At 40.1% G+C, this 18,264-nt stretch overlaps 1 protein-coding gene across 1 annotated transcript in view; it reads right to left on the bottom strand.

Moving 5' to 3' along the window:
- Positions 1-18,264, bottom strand: part of LOC126482302 (laminin subunit alpha) — a 365,291-nt gene that overhangs the window by 98,421 nt on the left and 248,606 nt on the right. The window contains exons 36-39 of the mRNA XM_050106331.1: positions 15,844-16,132; positions 11,453-11,592; positions 6,817-6,950; positions 4,958-5,113 (exon numbers count right to left, since the gene is read on the bottom strand). Of these exons, the coding sequence (XP_049962288.1) occupies positions 4,958-5,113; positions 6,817-6,950; positions 11,453-11,592; positions 15,844-16,132 (719 nt within the window). The remainder of the gene's footprint in view (positions 1-4,957; positions 5,114-6,816; positions 6,951-11,452; positions 11,593-15,843; positions 16,133-18,264) is intronic.

Genomic DNA, 18,264 nt, shown 5'->3' on the forward strand with positions numbered 1-18,264 from the left:
TTCCATTTCCCTTCTCCTCCCCTTTCCCCACCCCCTCCTCATTGCTGCTTGTGTCCCATGTGATAGCTGATTTCTGGGCCGATCTGCCAGAAATGGCGGTCATGTGTGCATGAGGAGTGTTTGCTTGTGTGTATGAATGATGTGTGTTTCTCTTTCGCTGATGAAGGCTGTGGCCAAAAGCTTTATGTAAGTGTCTTTTAATTGTGCCTATTTGAAGTGAAGGCAGCAGAAGATCAAGTAGGTAAAAAAACAAGGGCTAGTAGAAATCCTTGGGTAACAGAAGAAATATTGAATTTAATTGATGAAAGGAGAAAATATAAAAACACAGTAAATGAAGCAGACAAAAAGAAATACAAACGTCTCAAAAATGAGATCGATAGGAAGCGCAAAATGGCTAAGCAGGGAAAGCTAGAGGACAAAAGTAAGGATGTAGAGGCTTATCTCACTAGGGGTAAGATAGATACTGCCTACAGGAAAATTAAAGAGACCTTTGGAGAAAAGAGAACCACTTGTATGAATATCAAGAGCTCAGATGGATACCCAGTTCTAAGCAAAGAAGGGAAAGCAGAAAGGTGAAAGGAGTATATAGAGGGTCTATACAAGGGCGATGTACTTGAGGACAATATTATGGAAATGGAAGAGGATTTAGATGAAGATGAAATGGGAAATATGATACTGCGTGAAGAGTTTGACAGAGCACTGAAAGACCTGAGTCGAAACAAGGCCCCGGGAGTAGACAACATTCCATTAGAACTACTGATGGCCTTGGGAGAGCCAGTCCTGATAAGTCTACCATCTGGTGAGCAAGATGTATGAGACAGGCGAAATACCCTCAGACTTCAAGAAGAATATAATAATTCCAATCCTAAAGAAAGCAGGTGTTGACAGATGTGAAAATTACCGAACTATCAGTTTAATAAGTCACAGCTGCAAAATACTAACGCGAATTCTTTACAGACGAATGGAAAAACTGGTAGAAGCCGACCACGCGGAAGATCAGTTTGGATTCCACAGAAATGTTGGAACACGTGAGGCAATACTGACCCTACGACTTATCTTAGAAAACAAAGTAAGGAAAGGCAAACCTACATTTCTAGCATTTGTAGACTTAGAGAAAGCTTTCAACAATGTTGACTGGAATACTCTCTTTCAAATTCTAAATGTGGCAGGGGTAAAATACAGGGAGCAAAAGGCTATTTACAATTTGTACAGAAATCAGATGGCAGTTATAAGAGTCGAGGGGCACGAAAGGGAAGTAGCGGTTGGGAAGGGAGTGAGACAGGGTTGTAGCCTATCCCCGATGTTATTCAATCTGTATATTGAGCAAGCAGTAAAGGAAACAAAAGAAAAGTTCAGAGTAGGTATTAAAATCCATGGAGAAGAAATAAAAACGTTGAGGTTCGCCAATGACATTGTAATTCTGTCAGAGACAGCAAAGGACTTGGAAGAGCAGTTGAACGGAATGGACAGTGTCTTGAAAGGAGGATATACGATGAAAATCAACAAAAGCAAAACGAGAATAATGGAATGTAGTCGAATTAAGTCGGGTGATGCTGAAGGAATTAGATTAGGAAATGAGACACTTAAAGTGGTAAAGGAGTTTTGCTATTTGGGGAGCAAAATAACTGATGATGGTTGAAGTAGAGAGGATATCAAATGTAGACTGGCAATGGCAAGGAAAGCGTTTCTGAAGAAGAGAAATTGGTTAACATCGAGTATAGATTTAAGTGTCAGGAAGTCATTTCTGAGAGTATTTATATGGAGTGTAGCCATGTATAGAAGTGAAACATGGACGATAAATAGTTTGGACAAGAAGAGAATAGAAGCTTTTGAAATGTGGCGCTACAGAAGAATGCTGAAGATTAGATGGGTAGATCACATAACTAATGAGGAGGTTTTGAATAGAATTGGGGAGAAGAGGAGTTTGTGGCACAACTTGACAAGAAGAAGGGACCGGTTGGTAGAACATGTTCTGAGGCATGAAGGGATCACAAATTTAGCATTGGAGGGCAGCGTGGAGGGTAAAAATCATAGAGGGAGACCAAGAGATGAATACACTAAGCAGATTCAGAAGCATGTAGGTTGCAGTAAGTACTGGGAGATGAAGAAGCTTGCACAGGATAGAGTAGCATGGAGAGCTGCATCAAACCAGTCTCAGAACTGAAGACAACAACAACAACAACAATTGAAGTCGCTGGTCTCAAAAATATTAATGTCCCCAAATAACTCCTATTTTACTTTTTTCAGTTTGATCTACTACAATGATAGCAATCAAAGCCACTAAATGAATATATTACACCCACAACTAATCTTCCTTAAATTCTAATAAATTACTTCAGGTTATGCTTGATACCATATTATCTCTTTCTCATACAACTCTTTTTTGGTTGAAATCTAGTAATATTTTACAATCAGTTACGCTATCCAAGTCTTGTAGTACACCTAGGTTTAAATTATGTACCACTAACAAAGTCTGATAAACAGTCCACGTGTTAATTATAACAGACAGATCAGCTTTTTCTTTAATCTTTTTTTTCCCTTCTGACCAGTAATTCCAACAACAATGTGGTGGTATGGGAAAAGAATGTGTTGCCTCCTCCCCCCGATTACTGATAGCAATTCCTGTGAGATTAATAATTCACTCCCAGAATGTAAGTAAATATAGACTTTCTTCCCAAAAATGTCACCCACTACAATTCGTTTTTCTCGTTTCTAATCAGATTATATTTCTTCTTCTTTGAGTAGCCACTATGAGCAGATATGAAGGCTACTATCTCTTCTTTATGAGGAAATATTGTTCCATTCTTGTTATGAAGCCTGACCTCTGTTCCAGAGCACTTTTGTTTTCCAATGATTGGAGCAAAAATGACCAGTCAGTCAGCAAATTTGTGCACATATTGTATATTTTATTAGAATCAAATGTCTGAGTCTTATTATGCCCTTAATTATGTTACTTTCACCTTTTCTCTGAAACCATGGTGGATTACAATTCCCCTCATTACTATCTGATGAGCTGTTTTCTCCTTGGGTGTAGTCTCCTCATTTTTGTTTAATGTATCAAGACCTTTGATAAATATTAACAGATCATCCTGATGGTCTGGATTCAGGACAAAGACAACCTATCCACATTCCTACACAACCTCAACACCTTCCCTTCCATCTGCTTCATCTGGTCATCCTCTATCCAACAAGCCACCTTCCTGGACGATGACCACCTCTCTTTTGGCTCCGTGTGCACCTCTGCCAGCATTAAACCTACAGACGATCAACAATACCTGAATTTCAGCAGCTGCCTTCCTTTCCACACCAAAGTCTCTTCCATATAGCCTAGCCACCTGTGGATGATGTATTTGCAGTGGAAAGAACTCTCTTGCCCAGTGTATGCTGAAGGCCTTACGAAGACCTTCATAAATAGGAAATACCCCCCAAATCTAGCCCTCAAACAGTTTTCCTGTGCCATATCATCACATATACCTAATCTTCCCAACACCCCCAAGAATTAGCTACAAATAAGCGCCTCCCCCCACCCCCTTGCCCCATTGCTCAGTATCACTAGAACAACTGTAGAAAATCCTTTACCACCATTTTGATTATCTCTCATACTGCCCTAAAATGAGGGACATTCTAACCAAAATCCTTTCCACTAAAGCAGTGTTCTGTTGCCCACCCAATCTCCACAGCATCCTAGTCCACCCCTTTGCAACTCTCATGCCCAACCACTTGTCACAGGGTCATTTCCTTGTGACAGGCCAAGATGGAAGACCTACCCAATCCACCCACCCAGCACCTCCTACTCCAAATCCTGTCATAGGCTTATTCTACCCCACCAGATGCCAAGCCAGAGGGCTAAGAAGCCATGTCATATAACAACTTACTGCAAACACTGCACAGCTTTTATTGTCGCTATGACTACTGTCCACCTATCCACTAGGATGAATGGCCACTGCCAAACTGTTGCCAAGAACAAAGTTGGCCACTCAGTCGTACAAGATGCAGCCAAGCACAACGTGCTCTTTCTACAGTTGCTTCATAACCCAGGCCTTCTGTAGCTTCTCTGAACTACACAAGTACGCAGATGGGAGTTATCCTTACCACATGCAGCTGGGAGTTATCCTTACAACACATCATTCACTCCCTGGCCTCAGTCTCAGGTAAACCATTGGCCCCTGCACCCTTCACTGAACATTTTCCCCTTTCTCTGCCCTTTCACCCTCTCCAAGATCATGTCCCCTCACCTTCGGTGCATGCCAATCCCCAATGGTCCCTACAATCGTGTATTTCAGACCTAGACCACATACCTGCCTCCCCTCCCTCCCACATTCCAAGCCAGCAAACCAACTGCCTCTTTCTGAGCTGCTAACACCTACCCCGGTCTATCTCTCTACCAACTACCTCCCCTTCTGCCTTCTTCGCCCAACACTACTCCTACCACAACGAGCCCACCTGTCGAAATACAGCATTGGCCCTGTTAGTGCAGCTGGCACCGTGTAGGGGATAGGCGTGCATGTGTGTGTGTGTGTTTGTGTGTGTGTGTGTGTGTGTGTGTGTGTGTGTGTGTTTTATACTCCAGCTCATCAAAGGTAACTCCAAAAGCTATCAAGTTTCTTTCTTTTGCATGTGCCTATCGACAACTCAACACTTCTGTTTTTCGATGTCTGGTCTCCTTTAGTCCAAAAGCATTTATACTCTACAAGAATGAATAAGTAAGTAAAGTTCTATTTAAAGTAACTTGGCAAAATAACTGTATCTTACATCATATTATTAGCTGATATAACTATGTTAAATCTGCGGAGCAGTTCTATTACTACAGGAAATACTGGAAGGAAAGTAATATGATAAAATCAACAATTATCTCAAATAGAGAAAGTAGGTAAAATGAAAATAGAAGTGATTCTATTTTTGTACTGAGAGAATGGTGAGCCTAGAAGTGGATGTATTTAAAATATGGTAAACTTGCCATTGCAGTTGCAGTTTCTGCTGGTTCCTGTGCATCATGTGCTGCTTGCATGGCTTCTTCTATTGCATTTGCAATGTTTTTATATGCATTTGCAGCTCCAACTGCATGTTCTGCTGAGTAACGTGAGCCTGAGAAAAGGCCTTCTAGTTCTTCAGCCTGGAAAGAGAGCATACAAACAAGATTATTAAATTTTTTAAGTGCAACAAAAAGTAGTAATGCACACAAAACTGTCAGAATTCTTGAACACATCTGCATACTTTACTTCAGTGTAAAATGTAAGACAAATTTCAAATAAGAAACAGAAAAAAGTAAACCTTTCAATATAACACTTGACAGCATGAAAGTACAAAAGTTGCTCGTGATAATAATGCTCAAATATGGTAATAAAGATATGCTGCTTGATTCAGTCACACTGATTGAATATCTAGGCATAACACTGCAAAAGGAGAGGAAATGGAATGAGCAAACAGGGAAGGTGAATTGACAAGTACCATTTTTTGAGAATCTTATGGGAAAAGTATTGTGGTCCTAAATAGGGGTCTGTATACAGAACACTTACATGACCCAATCTTGAATACTGTTCTAGTGTTTGGTATTTCCAGTAGCTTAAATTAAAGAAATACATTGAAACAATTCAGAGGCATGCTGCTAGACTTGTCACTTATCAGTCTGATCAGTACAAGAGTGTCAGGAAATGCATAGTGAGCTTGGATGAGAAATGGAAGAAGGTGATATTTTCAGGAAATGCTATTGAAGAGTATTTTTTCCATGATGTACACTCATGTAATGCAAGGGGTAGCATGCTACTTGTGAATGGAAGGAATCTGAAATTGCATCCCGTTCTGAAACAGTTTCAGTCTGCTACTTAATCAATACAGAAAATACTCTGCATAATTAAAACAAATTAATTTTAACATTGCTCACAGCAGTTATTGTAGACCTATAGTATCATGAGACAACCTTTGCAAAATTTGGGAGAAAAAAGGGACCAATGCTGTGACTTGTGAAAACTCTCATTCAGTCTGTAAGGCATGTTCAGATAGTGCAAATAGTATTGCATTGCCAGTGAAAGGTAGGAAACTGGATTTGAACCCTGTTCAGCCACACACAGTTTTAAGTTCACACATACAATCAATACAGTGACCAATTCAGCACAGAATAAGAGAATTCAGTTTAAATATTAGCCAGGATAATGTAGCCATATGTATGTATTTGTTTTCTGTATGTATTAGTTAGCTTGGATGAATGGCATTATCAAAGCTTTACAATATTTTCAGTCTCATTATAAGCTTATCAACCACTCAAAACCTAAAGTGTATAGTGAGCTGCTGTCTTTACCCTTTGCTGATTAACCAAATACCCACAAAATGCATTCCTCAAGTGGTACTAGACCCTCAGCATTGTGGGAGATACTGTGGGTAATTTGAAAAAGAATGGTGTGACATCATAAAAAGTTAGAGCTTTGAGTCAGTCTGCACATGCTTGAATAGTGCACAGTTCTTGAAAGGCACGTATCCAGGTTCAGTTGCTTGTCCAGAACACACTTGTATCTTATCACGCAAAATAATTGTAGTGCGTACACTGCATGGAGTAATACAATATATCTCAAATCATATATGTATTGAAAAAATGCCTTTACAACTGTCAGTTTCACATTTGGGAACACAATGGTGTACAATGCATTCATTATGTTAAATCTCACACCTCTAAACAATGTTCTGTCTTACAGACACACACACACACACACACACACACACACACAGAGAGAGAGAGAGAGAGAGAGAGAGAGAGAGAGAGGAGTATTATTATCTTATGGAGCATTTGTGACAAGTTATATCATTTGCTGACCAGCTACATACCTTTAACTGTAGTTCTTCTGAATGTCTCCTTGATTGTTCTGCCAATTCATCAAGTTCTTCAAACTGTTTCTCCTTATCATCAATATTCTGTAACAGTGTTTCTTGTTTTGCTACAATCTCTGTCTGTAAGTCACCTGTTGGAAATGAATACCCCAATCTTTAAAAGTCCATTATATAAGGTAGGAAAACATGTGAAAAGGGGCAGGACACTGGTGGATTATTTCAGGTGATTAAACAAAAGCTATATATACTGGACTTACTTGTGCAACATATCACTGAAGATTAATAGGGTTAAAGCTCTACAACTTACTGAAATTTAAAAATTAACATGAATATAATAAACCATAATTCAATAGTTGCAACAAGAAAAATCTACACAATTTAACAGAGAAAGTGATATGACCACAAAGCTATTTATAAGTTATAAATGAAATTCAACCTATTTCTACAGTGGTAGAAACAAATGAACTGGAAGATGAGGTAATGGTGCAATAAGTGAGTCAAAATTTGGTCATGTATTTTCATAGCTCAAAACTGCCAAAACAAAATTGGTTTTACATACATAAGCAACACAAATATTTAAACAAATTAATGACACTTAATATTCTACTGCCTGCTTTATTTCGGTAGATCAATAACAAAATTTATCATGCATTATGTTTTTACACTTAAAGTGTTTCTGTGAAAACTACAAAATCAAAATGTAACGAAATAAATGCAACACAAAACAGGACAGAATATGCAAATGAATAAAAGTGAAGACAAGAGATGTACATTTCATATTGACTCCACTGGTTCGCACAACCAAAAGTACCTTACAAAGTTGTCAGGCCCTCTGGTCTGCAAAATCTTGTATATACATCATCATCTCTTTAGTTGTCTTTCACAACATCATGAAAACGACAGGTTGCTGCTCACAGTATAGATGACACACTAAGTTGCAGAGAGGCAGAACAAAAAGACTATTTCACATCTGAGCTTTTGGCCAAAGACTTCTTCAGAATGGAAAACACACACACATTCACACAAGCAAGGCCTCCTCACACAAATATGACTGCTCTGGGCAGAACGCAACTGCGTCATGTCAACCCAAAGCAGCAATCCAGAGTAGAGTAGGAAATGGAGAGGGCTAACCGGGTACAGGTGGCAAAAGAGACACCAGCACTGCCTTGTGGAGCATGCAGGGACTAGATGATGGCAGGACAAGGCTGCCAGATCAGTGTCAGGAGGCTGCGGGTGAGGGAGGGTTGGGGGAACAAGGAGTAGAAAAGGAGAGAAGCAAAGGGGAATAGATCAGTGGGTGCACTGGCAGAGAGCAGTGCACAATGAGGGTGTGCGGACATGAATTGGGAGAAGATGATAGGACAACGGGGGTGGAAATAGTTGGCTGGGGAGTGTGGGGGCAGTAGGTTACCATAGATTGAGGCCAGGATGATTTCAGAACCGGAGAATGAGCTGTATTGGGTGGAGGGTGTGGGGGTAGTAGGTTACCACATATTGTGGCCAGGATAATTTTGGAAGTGGGGAGTGAGTTGTAAGGAAAATTTCTATCCACACAGATCGGAGGGAAGGATCCAGATGGTTCAGGTTGTGAAGCAGCAATTTAAATCAAGAATGTCGTTTTCATCTGCATGTCGTGCCACAGGGTGGTCCACCATGCTCTTGGCCACAGAGCACACACCTAAATTTCAACCCACAATCAGATCAGCCAGTCACATGCCGCCACCAGTCACTGAAGTAGCCTATCCAGATGGCAATATGCCATTGCACTTATTAGCACAAGTCCCGATTTCACTCTTCTCTCTATGTAGTTGGTTGTGCCATTTACCAAGTAACTATCAGCTCCACATACTAATTGAGCTACAGTTCTCTGCTCACAGCATTCAATGAGGTTACTTCACACTGCCTCCAAGCAATAAAATGCTCAAGAGTCTTGGACCAGTGACCATTTATACCTCAGTGCTACAGAAATGGTTTGGTGGAAAGACAACCCTTACATCATATTTTCAGGAAATTCTTATGTTAACCTAATTTTCGGTTTAGTTATCTAGGGGAAAAAGAGAGATACATCAGCTAAACAATAAGTTTCAAAGAAGGAAAAAAACAGTAAATATTAGACAGCTGCTTGATGATGGCTTAAAAAGTAGACGATACGGAAATCTTACTCCAAATGTTGTGTCAATACAAAAACTGTTGCAGCTGTTCCTTACTACATGTAAAGTGGTCTAGCACTGATGAAATGGTGGAAGTTATTTGAGCAGGCAGCTTAACGAGTAAGTATGGGTAAAAACCTATCTTTGTAAATTCTTATTATGTTACATGAAGATGCCAAATTGATGAAATATTCAAGAGTACACATATATGAGGTAGATTAAGCAACAAAAACTTATTTAACAGCAAACAAAGAGTGATTAATCCAATAAATTTTGAGAATGCAACCACACAAGCTCTGTTTTTTCTTCTTCGGATATTTCAGATGTTTGGCAAACTAAAAAATACAGCATTTTCAACCAAGACAAATCATGGAATCCAGCACTTTCTTTAATAAACTTGCAAAGATACTATTACAGTGCAGATAATAATGACACACTGATATCCCAGCATGTATCGACCATGTAGCCACACTTGTAAGAGTGACTGGTTTATTTTTAAGAATAAGAATGCTGAATCTCAAATGCTTTCACCAATTTAATTGTACTGGTTCTTATCTTGTAGTTTAATTGTGTGCTGAAAAAGAATCATCAGGGTTGCCACAAGTTTCCCCAAGTGAAATTCCCTGATATTTCCCTGATTTCCAGACAAGTTCTAGTATTTTTCTCTGACAAATTTTGAGATCTCAAGGGTAAGTCAAGATCTAAGTTGATAATCTGTCTTTCCAGCTATGGTACAAGAAACAATAGTGCAAACGAGGAAATATCTAATACAAACTTGCAAGCAGATGGCGTTTCCTGATATGAGCAAAAATCTTAAGTACTTACATCAACATCTTTTGCAATGAAGTGTTTTTAGATGGAGAAAGTAAGCGAAATGGTATATGTGCTTCATGAAGACCACTGCTGTTATTTTATTTCAATAAAACAAAACACACTTTATGACGAAAATTTGTATTTCCTTGGAGCCGCAAGACAGATTTAAAATTAAAATATCTTCACTGCTTTCAGAAATAACCTAAGAAAAAAGTAGGTCTCTGGAAGGAAGTGTAGAAGGAGGGGAAGAATTATGTAAACCATCACTGTAGGTGAATGCCAATAAAATGTTGGTTCTACTATGTTCATTATTGTTGATTATTACCCACTGTGTTATATCTATTATTTTACAGATTTTTGTGATTTTTCTTTCAAGAAATACATGAGTACACAGTGCACAAACTGCCAGTGACTCACACAATTTTCTTCTTTTTATCTTCCACACTTTCTAACATGTAAACTACTTTTGAAGTACCAAAATTTACCGGAAGAAATAAAATGTCTATAAAATGCCACCCTGTACAATGTACTTGCTGTGGGACAGTCGCAATTCCTGAAATCCATTACCCATAGGCTCTGGCCTGCTGAGGAGCACCGCAAACCTAGGTACATGGTTAACCATGCTGCATTATGCCACACACAAACAGATCCAGCCTGCGGGCAGATCAGTGAGACTAGATCTGACGAGCAGGGCCAGGGAACCAAATAGCTTCAGATCAGCACGCCAGATCCGTTACAGACACCCCCAGAAATGGTCTGAGGTTTTGGCCCATCATGGAAATCCACTCATGTGGCCAGCTATTCATGAACCACAGACAACATGTTCATGAAATGAGACCATGGTGATCAATCCATCGACACATAACTTGTTCAAATACTCTGAGAATCAATAATAAGGAGGATAGGTAGCAACTCACCATAAAGATGATTGCTGAGGCACAGACAGACATAAACAAAAGACAATCACACTCTCATAACCAAATTTTCAGCCATAGCTTTTGTCAGAAAACAAGAGCACACACCCATTCACACAATCACTCAGACACATTCATTCACACATCACTGCTGTCTCTGGCTGCTGTGTCTACAGTCTCTGAGGATCATATCCAAACAAACCAATCCTCAAGCCTGCCTGCCTCTCATTGGCATCTGCTAGGCTAGTGACAAGAAGTGGCGGCAGCAATGACTGCAAGCTGAGGGGGATGGTAGGAAGGAGACAGGCAGCAGTAATGAGGGAGTAGGGAAGCAGCACATGTACTCAGCAGCACCCAGCCAGCAACGATGCATGACACCTCAGTAAACAAACCATTTCATCTACTGAGACAAAAATGAGATTTTGCCAGTGCATTTTTCCAAATTTCACTGATACTTCCTTGATTTCCGTGACTTGTTTGAAATTCCATGATATTTCTTGATTTCCCTTACTTCCAGAACCTGTGGAAACCCTGATCATCTTTGTCTGATAGTAACATAATGATTTCAATTTTAGCAAGCAGTTATAATACTAATTAACAAGTGTCAATAATAATTAAACACAGATGTAAATCACAATGTTGCTATGAAAGGAATGACATCATATTATATTCATGAAAACATTAGTAACCCCTGAAAACATTTTCAGCATTTCAGAATGGTTTGACATCGAAAACTAAATCTGAATTTAAACATACTTATTTTTGGAGTCTGTTGTCCAGCTTCATCTAACATTGACTGAGCTTCATCCAATAGTTTGCCAGATTTATCTAATTTTTGTTCTGTTTCATCTATTATTTCATCAGCAGCATGAACCTTGTTCATAACTTTGGCGTTCCTGTAATATATATTAAAAGTAAGTTATTTTACATTAAAAATCATTGAAAAGCAAAGCTAGTGTACTATCCATAACAAATCACGATTTATTAATAAATCAGCATTCATAACAGTTTGTGGTCTCTGCTGACAGCATGTCTCATCAACCCCCTTGTCAGTGTAATTTCTTGACATTTCACATGCACGAGCCATCTCTCATCTAAATACAAGTAGCTTTCTCTTTATCATTTTTGTTTGTACTACTTTTAGGACACACTATTCTTTCCAAACTTTTGTACTGCTCTAGTTACGTTGGCTCTCAAGTCTCACACTTCTGTCCTTTCTTCTCACCCAAAATGAAATCAAAATGGGCCAAAGGCATTACCTCATATGCAGCTGATTATGGTGTAGTAAATAAAACATCTAGCAACACAGGCACATTGGTAGCTTTCAAGTAACAGCTCTATTGTTAGTTTAATTACACGCTCTAAAAGACACAACTACACAGACATCCTAACACACCAATCCATAGCTGCAATGACACTGACTGTTGTAAAGCTACAAATACCTAGAAATGACTTTCATAAACAAGGTAGACTAGCTGCCATCTCAGATACTTTAAGTAAAGCTATTGACCAGTAAGGCCGTAGTGAACAATAAATAAAACACACACACACACGCACAACTGCAGTCTCAGACAACTGAAAGCACACTGCGAGCAGCAGCACCAGTGCATGATGGGAGTGGCGACTGGGTGGGGAAGGGAGAGGCTGGGGTGGAGAGGGGGAGAGATAGTATGGTAGATGTGGAGGACAGTGAAGTGCTGCTGGTTACACAGAGGGCAGAGGAGAGGTGGGGAGGGGGGGAGGGGGGGAGGCGAGGGAAATAGTGGAAAAGGAGAGAACTGAACAGACTAGCTGTGATGGTGAAATGACAACTGCGTAGTGATGGAATGGGAACAGGGAAGGGGCTGCATGGGCGAGGACAGTGACTAACAAAGATTGAGGTCAGGAGGGTTACGGGAACACAGGATGTACTGCAGGGAAAGTTCCCACCTGCACTATTCAGAAAAGCTGGTCGTGGTGGGAAGGGTCCATATGGCACCAGCTGTGAAGCAGTCACTGAAATTAAAGGATGTCATGTTTGGCAGCATACTTAGCAACAGGGTGATCCACTTGTTTCTTGACCAGAGTTTGTCGGTGGCGATTCATACAGACAGACAGCTTGTTGGTGGTCATGCCCACATAGAATGCTGCTAAGTGGTTGCAGCTTACCTTATAGATCACATGACTGGTTTCACAGGTAGCCCTGCCTTTGATGGGATTAGTGATGTTTGTGACCTGGGTGGAGTAGGTGGTGGTGGGAGCATGTATGGGACAGGTCTTGCACCTAGAAAATGAGCCATGAAGTAGGGGGTTGGAAACAAGGATTTTGTAAGGATGGACAAGTATATTGTGTAGGCTCAGTGGATGACAGAATACCACTGTGGGAGGGGTGGGAAGGATAGTGGGCATGACAAGCGATAGTTGAAACCCTGGCGGAGAATGTAATTCAGTTGCTCCAGTTCTGGATGGTACTGAGTTACGAGGGGAATGCTCCTCCGTGGCTGGTGGACAGTGGGACTTTTGGAAGTGGTGGGAAACTGGAAAGATAAAGCATGGGAGATTTGTTTTTGTACAAGGTTGGGAGGATAATTAAAGTCTGTGAAGGCCTCAGTGAGAGACTCAGTATATTTCGAGAGGGATCGCCCGCCACTGTAGAGGTGACAATCACGGGTGCCAAGGATATAAGGAAGGGACTTCTTGGTACGGAATGTGTGGCAGATGTCGAAGTGTAGGTATTGCTGGTATTAGTAGGTTTGATATGGATGGGGGTACTGGTGTAGCCATCTTTGCTGTGGAGGTCAACATCTAGAAAGGTGGCTTGTTGCATTGAGTAGGTTCAGGTGAAGCCAACGGGGAAGAAGTTGTTGAAGTTCTGGAGGAATGTGGACAGAGTATCCTCCCCCTATTCCAGATCCCTATTCCTATTCCAGATCGCAAAAATGTCATCAATGAATCTGAACAAGGTGAGCGGTTTACGATTCTGGGTTTTTAAGGATTCCTCTAGATGGCCCATAAGTAGTTTGGCATAGGAAGGTACCATGTGGGTGCCCATAGCCATACCCTGGATTTGTCTGTAGGTAATGCCTTCAAAAACAGAGGTAATTGTGGGTGAGGATAGAGTTAGTCATGATGACTAGGAAAGAAGTTGTTGGTGTGAAATCCGTCAGGTGTTGGGAAAGGTAGCGATCAACAGCAGTAAGGCTGTGGGGCATTAGGAATGTTAGTGTAAAGGGAGGTGGCATCAATAGTGATGGGCATGGTGCCATGTGGTAATGGGACAGGAACTGTGGAGAGCCACTGAAGGAAATTGTTGTTATATTATATATAGGAGGGTAGGTTCCGGGAAATAGGTTGAAGGTGTTGGTCTACAAGAACAGAGATTCTCTCAGTGGGGACACAGGAAGCATGTAGAAGGTAGGGGTGCGGGGAGTGGTAGAGGTAAGTTGAGAGATGGCCTCTGGGGAGTGGCTCTGGAAGTCCACACCACACAGCCCCTGGTACCTGTGTAGCTGCCTCCTGCATGTAGTGGACTCCTCGTCTATTCAGCAGAACCCAAAACCCAACCCAATAGAGCAAGTCAAGGAATCTGCAGCCTACACACTCACAGAACCGTCTGACCGTCAGATTCAGACTATCTACTTTGCTCTGTATCAGAGGTCTGCAATCAGTCCTGTTGACTGTGCTGCAAATAGTGAGCTCAGCTTCCATCTCACAAACAAGACTGTAAGTCTTTAACACTTCTGTTAGCTGCTTGAAACCAGAGAGAATACCTTCAGATCCAAAGTGACACACATCACTGGTACTGATGCAAGCCACTTCCTGCAGTTGGCTGCACCCTGTGCTCTTCATGGCATACGGAAGGACTCATTCCACATCTGGAATGTCTCAGACCAGTATGCACACAGAGCACACATTGGCTTTCTTCTCCGCCTTGGTAGCCATTTCCCTAAGGGGCCCCATAATGTGCCTAACAGCTCTCAACTACCAATAATCCCACCCTCTGTGATCACCTGGATCTTGCAAGGTGAGAGATTTCCTCTGAAACAGGACAAGCGACTGCATCTGGCTGAGAGACAGAGTCAGGCACAGACAGCACCTAGAACCTTTTTGTCAGACTAACCAGGAGGCCTTACATGCGGCCCCCTGGGAAGTCTTTCACCACCTGCCATGCTCTGAGGTGACCTCCTGCTCGACCATTGGTGAGAGGTCAACCTCAGTGCGAGTGGTAACTGGGCTGGCCACCATTGCGGTGGACTCGGACATGCTGTATGTCCATTGGATCCCCACAGACAGCCCACAACAGTGATGCCCATCCACTGCAGCTTCAAGCTGTGTAACTGAAGACATCACAGCTTGGAGCTGAGAGCGAAGTGTCACCAACTGGGCTTCCATCCGCACATCGCAGTCATAGTCCCTATCCACACAGCCAGCAGTGGTGGCCGAGGGGTTCTAGGCACTACAGTCCAAAACTGCGCGACCGCTACGGTCGCAGGTTCGAATCCTGTCTCGGGCATGGATGTGTGTGATGTCCTTAGGTTAGTTAGGTTTAAGTAGTTCGAAGTTCTAGGGGACTGATGGCCTCAGAAGTTAAGTCCCATAGTGGTCAGAGCCATTTGAACCATTTTGAACCCTATCCACTTTGAAGACCATGGGAAACTACACTATGCAGACAAACAAATGACAGTCAACAGGCGCTACGGAACTCTACTGTAGACATGGAGGACAACACAATAATTGTGTCTAATAAATTAGATTAATATGCAGAGATTCAAAAACTGAACTACCAAAACACTCAGGGGTGAGACTGAATAACTTGCTCCTGATTACGAACTTGTAATATGTCACAAAATCAGTTTCTATTAAATATCAAATTAGCACACAGAAACTCAAGAAACTAAACTACCAAAACACACAGATGAAACTACGCAATTCGCTCGTGGTTAGGAACCCATAAAATATCACAAAATTGGTTACTTCCCTGTTGCTGGTAATGAAAGACTTTATGTGTCCCTGCACTATAGAAATACCTTGTCTCCCAAATTTGGGTTTCATTCAGACCATTAGCTATTAAGTATCCTCTTTATGTGCTATGATTTTTTTAAGAGCTATTACAAACATCGCATACAATATCAATATTTCAGTTAACATAAAAACAGGCAAATACAAACCTATTTCTGTCATTCATCTCATCTGTTTTAGCTGCTTGATCCTTGGTAACCAAACTGTAATTTCTTAAATCTTCAAGTTTCCCATCAAAGTGGTTCACTTGATGTTTCAATGCTTCATAATATTCTGTTTGGTTGTGTACTGGTATAGCAAATTCTTGCATTTTCTCAAGAAGTTCAATGGCTTTATAAAGTTCTTGCTGGGCAGCATTCTGCCTATCTGTGAAATTCCTACTGTGAATTTGTGCCAAAAGGTCTTCAGCTTCTCGCAGTGCCTGATCAATCTGTGGGCCTGAAACAATCAGCATCAAAAATATAAACTATATCTTTTTCATCAAGTCAGTTCTAAATTTGTAACTAGGTCAAATGATGGATTAGCAATTCAAAATGGTTTCGGAAAATGCCTAAAATGTAAATCAGTATAACTGATAAAAAAGTTAGCTAATTATCAGTGCTGGAAAATCCAAAGGATTTTTAGTCGAAGATTCTGTCACACTTTTTATTCCACAGATACTTGTATGAAATATAAGTACTATTACAACTGCTTCATCATAAATATCTCTGTCTCTGTCTCTGTCTCTCTCTCTCTCTCTCTCTCTCTCTCTCTCTCTCTCTCTCACACACACACACACACACACACACACACACACTAAGTACACTGCAGATTATGAATTCCGTAGAAAAGCAGAATCTTAAATTAAATATATGGAATAAGTAGGGAAACAAAGATAAGACAAAACTTATCTAGCAGTATCACATCATACAGCAGTATACACAAACACTGTTCACTGAATATCATGTAAATTGATGTCTCAGAAAGGCAAACATTCAACCATTAGTGATGATTTAGTTGTCACTTAAAGTGCACGACAAAATGCACATTGAAGCAAATGGAAAGAATCACATTTGCTTAGACATGTTATAAAGCACATGTCAATAGACCCTACTATATATAAAGAGAGAAAGCTCTCATGGCCTTGAGTGATAAAACGAAATCAATAATTCTTGCTTTTTATATGGCCCCTGCATAACATCCACAGCTGTGAACAACACAAAAAGACAAAAATGTTTGTTATAGGAGAAAAACTGGATGAGCAGGTGGGAGGAGAGGTAAATTAACTGATGATGAGCAAGGATAATTATCAATTCCTACTGGACTACTTGCAACAGAAAGTAACATAGCAGAACAATGTGACGAGAAAAGCTATAACTTTTATGAATGCAGAGGTTTTTTGTTTTTTTGTTTTTTTTTTTCTTTAATTTCCTTCACTGTTGCCTGTGGTTTATACTCTTTTAACATACAACATATTTCATTTAAAGCTGTATCACATATGTTCATGCTTCTGATGTCAAAAAAACATGGCTTCAGTTGATATTCATGTTCTTTGCCATATTCTACCTTCAAGCTTCTTGAAATCACTTTGTCAGCATGCTGTGGAAGCTGTGAAGTAAAAAGCTGCAGGCATTTTCTGCACTTGAAAATACATTTATGAGTGAACACTTTTGCTTCTATAGACAACATTTATGTATCATCTTATATGCTTTCCATGGTTTCTACTAATTTTTAGAGGCTCAAATTCATAATTTTCTCATCACTTTTCCAAAACGTTTTTACTTGAATGCAAGACCTCTCAAAAATGTGCATGGTAAAACAACAAAAACATTTTTTTAATGAATCTGAAAGCCAACTGAAATGAAAGCTGAATGTAAGAATTCTTACATTACTTACACTGTATGTCAAAATGAATGATGTAACTGTGTATGACTTGTAATATGCCATTCCTCAAATGCTATAAAAACATTCACTTCTCACCTATGATGAGATATGGCTCTTTTCAGGTATAGTTGTGAATACGTTAGTTAAAAAACATGTTGTTTTAACATAGTAATGTAGTGAAAACTTACAATTTTCCTTAAGACAATATAACAATTATGGAAGAACAAAATTTATTTTAAATGTTAAATTTCACAGTAAAAGATAAAGGTTTAGGTTACTTAGTTACACCTAAAATTTCAACATCCAACACTTTAGCATCTTCCTTCCCCTCTTCTACAATCACTCTCCTTCTTATCGTCGAGCTTTTTTAATTCTTCAATTTTCCCCTTTTAAGATTGCCCACTACATTTTCATCAGATTTCCTCTTTTTTAAGGCTTATACTATTTTTGATGAAGCATTCTTCACAGCTATAACAATAATGGAAATTGCTGGATGGAGCAATATGTAAAATAAGGGAAAGGCAACTACTTTCCTATAGCAGACTAATGTGTGCTACATAGAAACACATGAAAGAAAACTAACTTTTGAACTCTTGCTCTTTTTCTAGTAAAAGTATGCACTAGAGCATTGCATCCACACTGTAAAACCGTGTGAGTAGTGCTCACTACATATCACTCACTTCACATGTGCACACAGAAGTTCACAT

Source organism: Schistocerca serialis, chromosome 5 (assembly GCF_023864345.2).
Source record: "Schistocerca serialis cubense isolate TAMUIC-IGC-003099 chromosome 5, iqSchSeri2.2, whole genome shotgun sequence".
In the NCBI taxonomy this organism is placed as follows: Eukaryota; Metazoa; Arthropoda; class Insecta; order Orthoptera; family Acrididae; genus Schistocerca; species Schistocerca serialis.